Source organism: Emydura macquarii, unplaced genomic scaffold (genome assembly GCF_026122565.2).
Source record: "Emydura macquarii macquarii isolate MOO-44397 ecotype Brisbane River unplaced genomic scaffold, CSIRO-AGI_Emac_v2 contig_1451, whole genome shotgun sequence".
In the NCBI taxonomy this organism is placed as follows: domain Eukaryota; kingdom Metazoa; phylum Chordata; order Testudines; family Chelidae; genus Emydura; species Emydura macquarii.
The window spans coordinates 5,565,597-5,582,165 of NW_027131588.1; the positions used below are offsets into that span (position 1 = coordinate 5,565,597).

The 16,569-nt window shown below is 38.8% G+C and overlaps 1 protein-coding gene across 4 annotated transcripts in view; it reads left to right on the forward strand.

Moving 5' to 3' along the window:
* The window catches only part of CCDC171 (coiled-coil domain containing 171), a 189,762-nt gene that overhangs the window by 48,439 nt on the left and 124,754 nt on the right, over positions 1-16,569 (forward strand). For all 4 annotated transcript variants that reach the window (XM_067553117.1, XM_067553118.1, XM_067553119.1 and 1 more), the window contains one exon: positions 11,083-11,185. In XM_067553117.1, coding sequence (XP_067409218.1) covers positions 11,083-11,185 — 103 coding nt within the window. The remainder of the gene's footprint in view (positions 1-11,082; positions 11,186-16,569) is intronic.

The following is a 16,569-nucleotide window of genomic DNA, read 5'->3' on the forward strand; positions in this document are numbered from 1 at the left end:
AGTTTTCAGAAGAAAATCCTAAATATAGTTTATGGTAAAGGCAGAATGGAGCCCTCAAAACTAGCATTGTAGTATGACTGAAAGGGACATATTGGGTAGGAGGAAAAAAGTTGCTGAGTGACTTAAAACCTCAAGACTGCCTTGAAGAGGCAGAAAAGTACAAGCCACCTTTTAAAAGGCTAGTTCAGGAGAGGTATTCAAAGTCCCTTTCTGTATTCGATTTTTTGAAACTCATCTTAGTATTTTTTCTGAAGACTTTATTTATTTATTTATTTATTTATTTATTTTTAGAAGCTGGAATAGGTTGAGTGTGGTCTTGTTTTTTCATGCTAGAGAGTTTATCATTTTTTTGTTAGAAAGTTCAGGCTAAATACTGAAATCTGTATAATATATATGATATATTTTGTTACTAAGCTGTCCTTTTTCTGAACTGAAATTGTCAGTGGGAAAAAGGTTAATATTTTTATTCTCTTATATAATCATTCTTTCTCTTATTCTCTTGTTAGACCTTCTGAATGTCTATTTTTTTCAGACTCTGATAATCTCATTCTATGGTTTCCCACTGATCTACTATAATACAAATATTTTTTTTAAAACATTTCAGGAAATATTACCAAATGTTTAAAATATTTTAAGGACAGATGCTTGATTTTTGAAGTAACAGACTTGAGTTGGGACCAAATTCATTCTTTGGAAACTTATTATATTAAAAAGAACATTTGTCTTTATGGCTCCACTGCATATAAAGTAAAGCAGTTATGCTACTTTTAATTTTAAAGTTCAGCATGTTGTGAAAGTGTCCCACAAATCTGCATGGATCAAATGTGATAGGAACTCTTACTACCAGACAGAATTGCCTGGGCAATATTAAGTATGGGCAAGATCTCAAGATTTCCATGTGTTATTATTAGTGAAATTGTTTTCAGGCTTGGTATTCTTTCCCACTACTGTTTTAAGAATTTAGAGTTTGAAGAATAAGACTTTGGAAGAAAGGGTATATACATTGTGGTTCAGAATTGGCTTTAAATTGAAATGGCTCCAGCTGTGTTCTTGGCCTCTTTTTTTTTTCTTTTTTCTTTTTTTTTTTTGAATGGTGGCTAGAATTGGTTTTAAAGATTTAGATTACTGTTACCTAGCAACGGATAAACCCTAACTTTTAGCTGTTGAAGAAAAGGAAAAGATTAAGCTTTTTATTTTGTATGGACAGAGTTGTATATAATGAAGTTCTGGAAATTTATCATTTCATTAATACAGTATATTAGGAAACAGAATGAACTTTTTTTTCTAGTGAAAATTTATTTTAATCTGACCATTTTAACCTATTTCCCTAGATTTTTTCAAATTCCTCACTAAAATGTCTATGTTGTTATAAATCAATACATTTCAATAAATGTTTTTCTCCTGTTGGCGTGTCAGCCATATACAGGATTTGGGGATTCTGTAAGAATGCTTAGCTTCTGCTAGACTATTAAGAGTTGAAGGCCATACCATAAATCACTGCAAAGGTAATTCCTGTAGATTGGCAATAATATATCAGATTCTGTAACAATGAAGTCAGATGTGTTGTTGAGCAGAGTATAAAACAGGATTAGTTAACATTTGTACCATACTTTGAAGATGTAAAGTGCTATATAAATGCTAAGGAACAGATTCTGCTCTCAATAATGCTAATGTTAATCCAGAAAAAAAAATTACTTATTTCATCTATTCTATGATGGACATGTCCAAGATTTTGTCCTAGTTATAAAACTTGGGAGGGGGCATTCTTATTCAATTGAGGAGTCTTGCTGACTACAAAAACCAATCTAGCCTAATTCTTGTTTCTTTTATCCTAATCCACCCATTGGAGTTATACAGTGCCCACGATACACAAATATTTGTTCTATTATTTTGGCCCTGATTCAGAAAAGTGTTCATATTCAAGACAACATTTTCAACGTGTTTGTCCCACTGATGTCAAGTACGTGCCTAACTGGCAGTGCTGTCCTGCATAGGATAGACTTCACTGTTTGCTTAAGTGCTTTTCTGAAAAACAGAAGTCTCTCAAACGCAGATGGTCAAATTTTCAAAGATATGCATCTAAATTGCACCTGAAAAATATATGGAATTGCATGTGCAAGTGGTTATTTATTCAGATAAAAAAATTGCATGTCCAGGAGTGGGGATTGTACCTGTAATTTGTAGACATGAAATGTTAACTGGTAAAATTTAAGGAGCCACCTTTGGAAAATATTGCTAGATAAAATGGATTTGAGTATAACGATTACTTCTATCATAGGGTTCTTTCCTACAGGTGTATCTTGAGTTTGTATTGGACTGGTATAACTCTCCAACCAAAGTTGCAGCCATTTTGTGGAATTTTATTTTCGGTGGTTAACCCAAGTTTGATGTATAAATACATTGTTATTGTATTACTTTCTTACTCAATGCTGGGATTTTCCAAGGAGATTGAGAGAGGTGGGCACTAAATTTCCATTTAATTTCATTGGGATTGGGGCATATTTGAGCATAGCATATGTAGGCTCTTTTGAAAATCCCTGCCCAATTTTTTATTTTTCTTCTGGCAGCTAGGCATTTAGTAGTCAGATAATTGTAAAGACACAAGAGAAAGCTAAGTAAGCTTTCTGTCTAATTTTGGAAGATTTTAACTTTACCTCATAAACATGTCCATTGAAAAATGCATGTGGAACTTTCTTTTTGAGCAACATCTCTTCTATGTAAATTCAGAAGTAGGGGACATTTTTGTTTTACTTTCTTTTGTTTTTTGTTTTTGTGATTTTTTTTTTTTTTTTTTTTTTTTTTACTGTTGAGCAGTGATTTGGGGCCTAATTCTGCAAACATGTAAGTGCTTGCTTACCTTTGTTTACCATGCTTAAATGGTACTGTTTCATGCTAATAACTAAGCCATGTGCATAAATATTTATAGCATTGGGGGTCTTGGGCGCCAGTCCTACAAAATCCTAATCATATGTTTATCTTTAAGCATGTGAACTCACATATTTAAAGATAAGCATGTATATATGCCTGTGCAGGATCAGGGCCTTGGTAACATAGTGAAAGCTTGTTTATTTAAAACAAGATCAACGTGAGCTGCTGCAGAATGCTAAAGAATAAAAGGAACCTCATTTATTTAGTGGAACCAGTGTTGGAATTATGTCAAGGCTTGGTGCTAGTAGCTTTAAAAATGCCTCAGTAAGGTGTAATCATAGGAAGTTGTCCAAATAAATGAAAATACCCTGATTCTGACAGATTACTGTAATTGAAACACCAGGTGGAACCAATTTATAGATAGTGTCGCTAATATTTTTATTAGATCTTAAATGAAATCACTTAAAGGAAATAATTTTAGAAAAATATTTTCTCCCAGTTATCACCTATATTATTTTAAAATTTAAAGCATGTTATCGCTCTTGTTTAATTCCCTCAAAACAAAAAACAATGAACAGAGACGTCTCCAACCACACATTTTTCCATTATAATTTGCTCAGTCTTTAAGAGATGTGTCATTATAATGGACTTACCAATGATACACCCTTTCCCCAGATCATACTCTGTATGAGTATAGTGTATACTTTTCATACAAGAATGATGAAAATACATATTTGCCATTAGATTGTTATTCTCTGGTTTACTAATTTGTATGTATAAATGGGGGAGGAAATTGGGAGGGGGAAGAATGTTTGTTATATGCTTATGAAAAATTAAAAGCCCCGACTGAATTTTAAAACACATTGAGTCACATTGAAGGTTTCTTATCATATAATTTTCCAGCACTGATATGGGAAGGGGAAAAGGAGAAGTAACTGTCTTTCTGTAATTTATATAAATCATCTTTGTCAAAAAGCCACTTGTTTATGATACTGGGGTTTTTGGGTTTTTTTGGTCCCTTCATCAGTGTGCAGTAGATAGAATTAACTTGAAAGCTGAAGTGATATAGTTAGATGTGTATTAAACCGCAGTTACAGGCTTTGCGGATTCAATACTCAAAAAAAATAGCTTTACAAGCATAAGGGCAAGAAACATTTTTAAAAATGTAGATGAAGGTTTAGATTCTGCAAAAACTGATTGGGCCTACTCATGGCAGCCCCACCTGACCTCTAATGTAGAACCTTACTCGTTCTCTTTAAGTACATGCATCAGGAAGCTAAGGGACCCTTTGGTATATTCTATGCAGTGCAGATTCATATCTATGCTTAGATTTCCCATTTTGCAAATTTAAGGGGGAAAAAAATCATAGGCTGCAATGATGGGGGAAAGGGAATTGGAACAGGAATTAGAAAGGAAGGAAACTAATTGTTTATGGATATAATTTAGAAGAGCTGGCTAGTCTAAGGAATTTCCTTTTGATCTTTACTGCAATTGAAAAATAGAGAATGAAATTGGCTTGGAAACTTATGGACACCGTCAGCAAATGTGAGTACAGAGAAATGATGAAGGTCAAATAAACTAGAATATACTGACTAAAATGTGGTGAAATTAAAAAAAAAAAAAAAAGGAAGTTTGAGGGGGAAAAAATACATTTGTTTAGGCTTGCTTACATAAGACTTTTCTGTGGGATAGATTCAGTATGATCTTGTCTGTACTAGAGTGGCTTATATTAAAAAGAAAACCTTTCTTGTATTGTGATATTGACCATACTGTTATGTTTGCCTATTGATAGTATGCACTGTAAGATAAATCCTTCTAATGTATTTGCATCCTGTGAAAAGGATAGTCCTTTAAAATATATTTTTATTGGCATTCTTCAGATACAACCACTTGTATATATGGATTTAAGTAGTGTTGGAAATTCTTTATGAAGTATAGTACAAACTATCACACAGGGAAACCCATGTAAATGCTACAGGGGATCTAACCCTGAAACACACATGAATAATATATTAGTAGATATACAGCACATATAATTAAAATTGAAACAGTAAAACAAATTGATAAAATATTTAAACTGAATAGTGGAGAACACAGCAGAAAATCACATATATTTGTCCTTGTTTGCCAATGATTTGTTATCAACTCATAAGAAAGCTTTTGGGGGGGGAGATGTTTCCCACATTGGAAAACAGATTGGATTCTTGGATATTCAGTGGAACATTGGTCTGTAATTAATAGAAAATATAGTAGAATTTTCTTGGGATAGTGGAGAGTAAACTTTCTGTGCCAAGATCAAATAGGAAGGAAAATGTATTCAAATAGTGAATCATAATTTTAGAACAGAAGATAATTAATGAATAAGTGGTCAGGGTCAGAAATAGGAAGTGTGAAGAGTCTTTTCTTCACAATTCCTCCATTACAAAGAAGTTATGAAAAGGATACTTTAATTCTTGCTTACTTCTGACTTAATCCTTTCTCACTAGTTGTCCAGACAGATGTGTCAGTTTTTGACAATGGACTTTTTTAGTTGTAAGCTCTTTGGCAGAGACCAAGCCTACATATGCGTTTGGACAGGGATTAGCACAATGGGCCCCTCTCCTGCTGGGGCCTTGAGGTGCTACCATAATATAAATATTTGATTATAGTAATCTGGAAGCTTCAGTAACTGACTGCATTAATTTAAGCCACAATTTTGTATTCTTTTTCCACCTGAAACTCCCGTTGGATACTCTATACTGCAATAGAAGACCTGCAGCACATAGGGTTTCTTTATCAGATTAGTACTTAACAGAATACTAATACGATATACTCAGGACTTGTCTACTCCAGTGGTTTTCAACCTATGGTTCACAGACCCGTGGGGTCCGTGGAGTATGTCTAAGGGATCAGCGAGAGACTTAGCTGAATTTTGTTCAGTCCATTTTCAGTCTATCTATACAGACAATAGATTTCCAAAGGGGTCCACACCTCCACTCAAAATTTCCAAAGGGGTCTTCAGTTCCATTTGACATTTTTTAGGGGTCTGCAAATGAAAAAAGGTTGAGAACCATGCTACAGAGCATTGACTGACATACCCATGCTGATATAGCAATGCTGGCAGAGCCCCCAGTGTGAAAAACAGCATAAGCCAACAAGAGTTCTTCTGCCAGCATAGCTAAACTACCTCCCCAAATGACATTAGCTATGCCAACAGAAGCATTCTTACATTGGCAGTTACAGCTACAAAACTGGGGTTTTTGTTGGCATAGCTGTGTCAGCTAGGGGTATGATTTCCCTCCACCCACCCCACCCCGCATCCTATCTCTAGGTGAGATAGCTATGCCAGCAAAACTTTGTAGCATAGGCCAGACCTTACATTCTACTGAATCTGGATGTACCAGAGTGAAGTTAGTGAGACGTGGTTAAAGTTAAGAGCATCCTTAAATGCTTTGCTGGATTGAAGCTTTAATTGTGTTCTGGGAGATATCCCAATGTAGCCTAATGACAGTGAATGACAATGGCTGTTACTTAACTTTAACAGTATTAACAATATTAAGCTGAATTGTCAGAGATCAGGATGTGGGTGGTCATGCCAACTGGTTGGGGCAGGAGTCGGTAGTCAGGAATAGGAGTCCAGGGCCAGAACCGAAGACAGAGGCCAAATGTCAGAGCCAAAGTCAGAATTCAGGAATTGGAGCTGAGGGTCAAAGCCAGGTTACCTTGAGTGAGACAAGGCAGGGGCAAAGCAAGGTCTGAGGCAGGAGTAGGGGTGAGTCAGAGTTAAAAGTAGGACAGAAGTGGGACTGGAAAAAGGCGGGAGCAAGGCCGGGACCAAGCAGCCAGAAGAGCTATTGCAGCCATGTGCAAATGCTTTGAACAGCTGCTGAACTGTTTCTGGGCTTAAGAGCTGGTCTGCTGGCTCTTTCCGCCAACCAGGTGTCATAGCCAATGAGGCAGCCTTCGACATGCCAGCTACACTTGTTAGTGTCCGGAGACTTGCTCTGCTGTAGGCCCTGAATCATTCCTGACATTAATGACTCTGTATTTGGCCAGTGCCAAGTGCTTAATGTGCTCCTGAACTAAATGTGAAATATTAAGCTCACATTTTATTAATATTCTTTAAAAATAATTTTTCATATGAAAACATGTCATATGTTACCTCACTATTCATAACTATACAATAAGTTCACTTATCTCAGCTTTGCAATTAGGACACCAAAATAAAGGTTAAGGGACAAATCCAGGCCCCTCCTTCGTGACTGCAGGGTCTGCTGCACAAAACAGGGCAGAATGAGGCTACACTTACCCAGAAATTTGGTGGCAGTCGACGCAGAGTAGATTGTATAACTCCAATCGATTTTGTAACTTCCCGTTAGCGTGCCGTCTCCGCTGTGCTGATGGGAAATGCATACCTATTGACGCAGTGATATGCCTTCTGGGCAGGTGGTTTAATTGAATCAACTTCCAGATCGATTGAGTGGGTCTTCACTTCTGCTCAATCGATTCAGATAGATTAATCTGATGGCAGCAAATTTGCCACTGTCAGTGTGTACGTACTTAGAGATGTGTGAATGGAGTGTGTGGCCATGGGACCTGCTGTTATACAGATTCTTTCACTCTACCTCTACGATAGTGGAGTATGGAGCTAAATCAGCTGATGGGGCTGAAGCAGCCTTTGTGGATTGTCTATGCATCTATTAGACAGGCTTGTCAGAAGGGCGCCTCTCTCATCTGTCTGCCCACTGCTCAGCCCATCTACTCAAGTTGGATGCTGGGCTGAGAATTTGCCCTTCGAAGAAGAAACAAGGATCAGGATGAAATAACTGTGACTCGTCCGTGCCTATGGTAGCCACCTGAAAATGCTAAGGTCAGGGCAGGCTGAAAAAGGAGAGCAGATTCTCCCAACACTGGTGGGTGACACTGAAGTCAGACTTCCCAACCAAGAAGCCAAAATAAAAGAAGCTAAAATAAAAATATACACAGCCCCCCTTACTGCATTTCAGTCTCTGGCTCCCAATCGGCCACTAGGTCCAGGAAAGAGACCAATTATTTAAAACTCTGTGCTCTTTACCAAAAAGATTTCTCCAGACCCCAAAGGGTCAGCCACAGTACCAGATCAACATGTTTGCTCTTACCCAAAATACCACACTGCCAGCCAATCCTTTAGTATCTAAAACTAAAGGTTTATTATAAAAAGAGAGAAATAAATTATAAGAGAAGTGTTAAAGGATTAAATCAGTCAGATACATACAATTGATTTGAAAGTCCATATATATCAGGTTTCTAGTAGAATTATGGAGTTTGCAGGCTTGTATAGTCCCTCTGGTATACATCCAGTACCTGGATGGGTCTCAGTCCTTTGTTTCACAGCTTCAGTTCAGTTGTAGATGAGTTGATCCAGAGGTAGGCTGGAGACTAAAGACAAAGACAGACTAAAGACAAAATGGATGTCGTGAAGCTGCCTTTTATGTCCTTTGGTCTTTGCCATGCTGCTTGTGGAGTTTTACAGGAACAAGATGGAGTCCAGAGTCACATGAATAAGTCCTGGTGACTCATTAGGTATATCGCTGGCTTCTCCCCCTGGCCCATCATTGAGTTTCCTTAATGGGCCATTAAGCAGGGAAGTGCTGCAGCCATCCTGATCTGGGGTGTTGCCCAGACACAGCACAATTTGAAATACAGATATATCAACTATATCCATAACTTCCATTACAGACAAGGTCAGCTCCCAGACTGCTGCACTGGGCGGCACAGAATGGGAAGGAGGTGAACATCCCACAGTGCTGAAGGAACAGGTCCAAGACTATTTAGAAAGATTGGACATACACAAGTCCATGGGGCCGGATGCAATGCACCCGAGGGTGCTGAGGGAGTTGGCTGATGTGATTTCAGAACCATTGGCTATTATCTTTGAAAGCTCGTGGCAACTGGGGGAGGCCCCTGATGACTGGAAAAAAGCAAATATAGTGCCCATCTTCAAGAAAGGGAGGAAAGAGGATCCGGGGAACTATAGACCGGTCAGCTTCACCTCAATCCCTGGAAAAATCATGGAGCAGGTCCTCAAGGAATCCATTTTAAGGCACTTGGAAGAGAGGAAGGTGATCAGAAACAGTCAACACGGATTCACCAAGGGAAAGTCATGTCTGACCAACCTGATTGCTTTCTATGAAGAGGTGACTGGCTCTGTGGATGTGGGGAAAGCGGTGGATGTGATATACCTTGACTTTAGCAAAGCTTTTGATACAGTCTCCCACAGTATTCTTATCAGTAAGTTAAGGAAGTATGGGTTAGATGAATGGACTATAAAATGGATAGAGAACTGGCTAGAGCATAGGGCTCAACGAGTAGTGATCAATGGCTCCATGTCTAGCTGGCAGCCGGTCACAAGCAGAGTGCCCCAGGGGTCAGTCCTGGGGCCGGTTTTGTTCAACATCTTCATCAATGATCTGGAGGATGGGGTAGATTGCACCCTCAGCAAGTTTGCAAATGACACTAAGCCAGGGGGAGTGGTAACTACCCTGGAAGGTAGGGATAGGATACAGAAGGACCTAAACAAACTGGAGGATTGGGCCAAAAGAAATCTGATGAGGTTCAACAAGGACAAGTGCAGAGTCCTGCACCTAGGATGGAAGAATCCCATGCACAGCTACAGACTGGGGACCGACGAGCTAGGCAGCAGTTCTGTAGAAAAGGACCTGGGGGTAACAGTGGATAAGAAGCTGGATATGAGTCAGCAGTGTGCCCTGGTTGCCAAGAAGGCTAATAGCATATTGGGCTGCATTAGTAGGAGCATTGCCAGCAGATCACGGGAAGTGATCATTCCCCTCTATTCGGCATTGGTGAGGCCGCATTTGGAGTATTGTGTCCAGTTTTGGGCCCCCCACTACAACAAGGATGTGGAGAAGTTAGAGAGAGTCCAGCGGAGGGCAACAAAAATGATTAGGGGGCTGGAGCACAAGACTTATGAGGAGAGGCTGAAGGAACTAGGCTACGGAAGAGAAGAATGAGGGGGGATTTGACTACCTGAAACTACCTGAAAGGGGGTTCCAGGGAGGATGGAGCTAGGTTGTTCTTAGTGGTGGCAGATGACAGAACAAGGAGTAGTGGTCTCAAGTTGCAGGGGGGGAGGTCTAGGTTGGACATTAGGAAAAAGTTTTTCGCTAGGAGGGTGATGAAGCACTAGAATGGGTTACCTAAGGAGGTGATGGAATCTCCATCTTTAGATGTTTTTAAGATGCGGCTTGACAAAACCCTCGCTGGGATTATTTAGCTGAGGTTAGTCCTGCTCTGAGCACGGGGTTGGACTAGATGACCTCCTGAGCTCCCTTCCAACTCTATGATTCTATGATTACACATAGAAAAAATGAACATAAACATTATCATCTTACTTAGCACATTATAGCCTTTCTAATAGTACCTGACATGGCATATTTCATATGAATTATTATGATTTTGACATACTGATGTTAAACACTATAATAAATGCACCCCTTCCCCCCAGTCTAGCCAGTGTGACAATAACTATTATTATTTAAAATCTTACATCATTCTAAATCTTTTCAGACACTTTAATTTTAACAGGTTCTTGAAATAGGACCCGCCTCTTAGTTTGAACAACAGGCTACTCACAAGGTCCCCCAGTGAACAGCTTATTGTTAGAAAATCCAGTGCTGGTAGCTGAAGTGTTCTCCATGTATCCTGTTCTTTCTGGGACATTAATTAGAAAGAAGAGTTTTTGAGATTGAAGAAACCACTACCTAGCATGGAAAATAAAGCTAATGATTGCACTATGCAGGATACAACTACAGTAGGCGTGGGCTTTTCCAGAGCACCACATCATAGATTTCCATCCCATCTTGTCAGAAGTGTTGTGCCTTTGTAGATGTCCTTGCAGGTGCAACAATTAACTTTGTTGTTCGTGTAGTGAGGCATGCCATGATTTTTTTTATGGGAGAAAGAGACCATCACTATACTCTTTGAAACTTTTCTAATTCTGATGGCCCGAAGGCCCACACACCCACTCCCTGCTGTTTATCCCAAATCCACAGTGAAACACTACTTTAACTATCTATACTGTCATGTTGTGCCCGCTTGGTTTCAGGAAAAAGTAATATGCCTTTTTATATCATTTGTCCTTCAATAAAAATGTTAATTGTAACATGTTTTTTTTGTTTACCCCTTTAATGTGTTTTTTTCTCCTCTCTTCGCTCACCCACACCCGGTCAAATTAAGGCCAAGAAATGCCAGGCCTTCCTAAGAGAGACCTGTGAAAACAACATGAGAGAACTGGATTTACTTTTGGACAGCTTTACTATGTCAAACCAACGGACAGCAGGTTAGTTGAAGGTATAAAATGACAGATGCATCTGTCAATGTTCCAAAGTCACTACATTGTGGGAATTCTGCAGATGCCTCTTGCATTCTCTCTTCTCAACATGCTTTGATTTGATGACATGATAAGAGCAGTTCTCACAGCAGTCAAGTGGCCTCACTAGCTGAGAAAGGGTGACGGAATGTAGACCTGCTCTTGTCAGCCCAGAACTTGATTTACAAGTGCTGGGATCTATATGATCGGTCAAAAAAGGGCTCACTTGCTGTGCTCTAAATCCAACTGAGAAAAAAGTTCTTACAGTCTACCTGCAAGGGGAACAGATGTTTTGATTGAACTGAGCCAAATTCTGAGGCAACCTTCAGCAACTTAAAGGTCACATATTCAAAAAGGTTATGTAGGACACAGAATGTAACAGTTCTCTTTACAGTGTTACTTTATACTCCAACTGTGTTGCATTCATTTAAATTGAAACAACACAAATACTGTTCTGATTAGTATACAAACATGAAATTGCAGATTGTTTACTGTCACTCTGTATAATATGTGGCATTGTCTGTAAGTGTTGTATCAAATGCAACATACTACTCTACAATTGAGATGGAGAGATAAAGAGGAATTATTGAATGACACCGTTAATTTGAAATCTAATATATTTATTTTAACAAAGGGTGGGGGGAAGTAGTTTTAGGTGATATGGCTGCCCATGATTTCCCCTGTCAGTTTTTGTGATTTTTACAATCTCATGTTCTTATTTAAAAAAAAATATTTATCTTTCTGGTTGGTGCATGGAAGATGCACGTGAAGAAGAGACACTGCCTATACAAGGGAACCAGTCAAACAGAGTATCCGCAAAGTGCTGTCAAACATACACAGTAAATAAACTGAATAAATAAATAAATATTTTTCTCTAATGTTTGTTACAATAATCTTAGAAATTCCTTTTTACAAAAGTAGGTAAAGCATGTTCAGAAAAGGGTTTTTTTTTAAAGTTCATGTTAAACCTAGTGTGTCATATGGTGCTATATATGATAACCACATTTCTGCAATATCTAACAATGAGATACATTGAGCAACAGTGTGGCAGCCTTTCATTGTTTTTCGCCCCTTTATTTTCCCTGCACTTTTGGCCAAATAACATTGTGACAGACTGACAATTTTCTGCAATGTCCTGAATGAATTTTACTGAATTAAATTGAACTTTAATGAATTAGTTTTAACATTTTTGGAGTTCATTCCATTAAAATGCAATTATGTATGTGTTGTTGCGGAATTGTATGTATTTCTATGTGAAATGGGAGAACAGCAGGGGTGATTAGGCAAATTGACTCAGGCTGTAACATCTTCAGAGAAGCCACCCCCATGAAAAGGTGCACATATAGTTGTTCAAAGTGTATTCTCCAGGACCACTGACTAAGAAAGGAGTTTTAAATAAATAGCTTGGCTTTAAAGTAGCTCATGGTCTTCTTCCTGATCCAGCAAACAGATGGGACCCCTGGTCCACTGAGGGCCCCAATCCTTAGGGTAAGGCTGGAAGAACTGGGCCCACCAGAATATGTGTTACATTGAGATTAATTCTAGTATGTTTCTTAGTATGCATGTAGGGTTTTTTTATTGTTTTTAGTGGTTTCTCTATAATGCTTTTTACCTTAAGAATAAAGTAGGCTTGCATAGGAAGTCTGTGTGGAAAATTACATCTGTAGCATTATACTTATTATCCATCTCTAAAGAGAAAGCAAGCAAGTGTCTGTGGGCAACCTGTGTGTGCTGGGAAATACACAGTGAAGGTGGGGAATTGTTCAGCCTAGAAATACCCCAGTCAGAAAGGAGAGAAACTATATTTCCACCCAGAAAGGCAATGGCTGGGGAGCTGGAAGCCCTGAGAATGAGTGCCCTTGCTGAAGTACTGAGGGGAAATACAGGTGCAACTGCCCTGAACTGTGACAAACATCGTCCCAGATAAAAAGCTTTGGACAGGCAAAGTTGAATGGAAGAGCCGCAGACCACTTTGTGATATTTCTGAGGACTCCCCTGTTCCCTGTAAAGCCCTGGCTTAATCTGGAACTCTGATGCTATGACCTCGTCACCTGCTCTTGGGCTAAATAAATCTTCAAAGAGAGTTTACAGGTGCACAGTGGGAACCAGAGAGAATTAATGCCAAAAACATCAACATTAACTCCTGTGGATATTCCCCATAAGTTCACTGGGATATCGTGCCATTTAGAGCACCTTTTCCCAGTCACGGTGCCTCCTCTTGTGCCTCCCTTGCACAAAGGAGCTTTTGCAGAGTTAAAGGGGCAGTTTCTAAGCAATGTATAGTCATTTGAATAGGTTTTCCATTTTTCTGATCCCCTTGATGTTAAATATCACAAGGAGTGATCTGATCCTGTGTTTATCTCTTAGTAGGAATTCAGTAGTTTATGGTTTTTAATGTCCTTCTGTTATTTATTACCCCCTTTAAAAATAAGACATCTAAAAATGAAATTCTTTAAAGCTTCACAGTAGAGAGTTGCTCCTCAGCAGAGTAAGTCTGATTTGCTGCTGCAAGTGGGTCCTCATAGTGTACATTGAAACCCCATACATGTTGCTCTAATTTGAGCGAAGACAAACAGTAAAATTCTATAGGTTGTCCTGCAGGTTCACCGCACTTTTCAATTGAGCACAACTGTATTATTTTCAGAGTTGTTTTGCTATCTTCTTATCTGCTTTTTCTTCTTGTATATGTTTGTATAATATTGCTGTTTCTATTATTTCTTTCATGCCCACAAAGAAACTCTATTGCTTTGTGATACGGACTTGCAGAAAAATCTAGGACCAATAAAAGTAAAAAGTTGGAGCTTTTAATACCTCCTTATGGTCTAACATAGAAACTGACTGGAAATTAGGAGGAGAGTTAGCACCATGTTACCAACCTGCTGTCCACAAACTGACAGCAAATGTTCTACGGGCCACCAGTGATCCATGAATCACAATTTTGTAAACTGCAGCTTTATAGCAATAAGTATGGAAAAACAAAGTCCTCAAGGATTGAGAATGGGCATAGTCCTACCAGATGTTCCTAGTGGCCGATCCAGTTACATGGCAGGGAAGAAGAATCAACTGCAGACATACTGAGTTGATAATAGACCGCCAATCATTGACTCCTGCAAGTGGTACATCAGAACTTTCTCAGGTGGGTCAACCTGAGAGAGACTGATTTATCATATTTCTGCACTAACTATTACTGTTGTTCTGTATGAGAAGCTGAGAGAAACATGTTGCTGGAATGGTTGCTTGCTCTTTTAAAGATGACCTATGATGGGGAAAAGAATGTGTACCCCCTGTTTCTTTATGGGTGTAAAAAGAAAGTCCTCAAGGAATTTTGGTTTTCAAAGGGTATTTTAAAGACCACTTTTTAACAATAAAAGTATCAAACATTGAGTTCCCTCTTTTTGTTGGAGGATTTGAGAAGTATTGGGGTTCTGACATATTGAGACCCGAACAAAAGGGGAAGAGAGGCTTTGTCTATATGGCAAATTGTTACTAGTTATACAGGTATAGTTATCCCAGTATAGCCACTCATCTGTACATTTATTCCACTGTAAATGTAATTTTTTTCTATTTAATTTAAATCCCCCTCCCAAGCATCAAAACTGTAATATAAATAATAGTATTGATTTAAATTCACACCTTATCTTATATTGTATAACATTCCTGTGTAGACAAGCACTTAGTTAAACTGTTTTTAAATGCTTTTTTTGTTTTGTTTTTAAACATTATTTAATTCAAACATCTGTCAAACAGTTGAAAGAAATGCTCTTTTGTTAAAGGTTCAGTAGTCCTGCCCTTTCACTTAAGGACTAAGATGAGAGATCTCCCAGTCTCTTTTGGGTTCTTCAGGGGAGTTCTCTAGCAAAAGAAGAGGAGATTAGACACTCTTGATATTTCTAAAGTAAATAAGCAGAAAAAAAATGAAAATTTTTTTTAAGACGTGTCTATATATCATAAAGCAAAATAAGGTCAGAATCTCAGTTTTTCCCCCTCTTAGGTCACCTTCAGAGCCAGGAAATTTAGCTGATACTCCTTCATTAATTTGTCTTGTTATACCTGTTTTACTATGTGTGGGATATTTGAGGAGGATGTATTCTGTGATTTCAGTGTCACAGAATTTGCCATAGAGTTGTACTTCAGAATATCAGCTTTCATTTAAAGAAAGACATTTTCTAGTCCATAAGATTTTGGAGATAAACTGGAAAACATGAACCAAGGGTAAACTCATGGAGTGTTGCTTGCCTGAGTCAGCAGAGAGCCTGAAACACTAGTTTTAAGAGGGGTGAACTGACCCATTCATATCAATGAGTCCTGTGGAATTTGGTATTTTACCAAGATATCATAGTATTTATCACGTTGTTGCAGCCAGGCACCTCATTTTTTTTTTGGTTTTCTGTGTCACTGCCCAATTTGGACTTGCCTGCAGCTTTCCCCACAACAGGGTGATAATTGGATTATGTTGCATGCATGCTCCCTCCACCGTTTCATGAAACCAGACAGCAGGGGATCAGAGCTAGTTCTTACAGTCTAGCTTGTAGTTAAAGACTGAGAGGGAGTCAGGTATGTACGCTGAAGGGCTGGGCTGCCTGGAGAAAAGTGCAGCAGCCAAGGCTGCAGGAGCCAGGGTGATGAGTTCCTGAGACTGGCTACAAACTGTAAGGTTTATGTGGAGGAGAAGGCAGTTCTGAGACTGGCCTCCTAGACAGCACTGCAGGGTCTGAAGCTTGGAGAGTGGAGCTGGATCCACCTGGAAACCTTAGCAAGAAACCCATCCCCCCAAATAATTGACTAATTTAATTACAGTATTTTCATCGGTGACCCATAGTTTTGTGAGAGTTCTTGAGATGGGAGGGATGAGAATAAAGAATATGTCATGGCTATGCAAGCATTAAAGTTGCAGTAGAATGTAGTGATGCTATGGAATTTAGGGGTTCTTCCTATGTAATCTGGCCTGCAGAATACGCAGGGACCTGAATACTCTGTAATTTCCTCCAGTACTTTCATTTTACATTACTTACGCACAGCTAGATAATTGAAGGATGGGATGTCTTTCTTAAATCTAAATAAAATTTAACCTTCTCGTATATGGTCAGATTCTACTTTCTTACATTGATTAATACCTTATGCAACAAGAAGTCAATGGGACAGCTTGTGCAGTATTTATGTACTCTAGAAGAGGCAGTTTATTCCCAGGCTCGGACATTGGACTGGGACTCAGGAGATTTGGTTTCTGTTTCCAGTTCTGCCACTGACCTGCTATGTGACTGTGAGCAGTCATTTCTCCCCTCTGTGCCTCAGCTTCTCCACCACCCTCTGTCTTCCTGGCTATTTAATTTATAATTTCTGTGGAGCAGGGATTA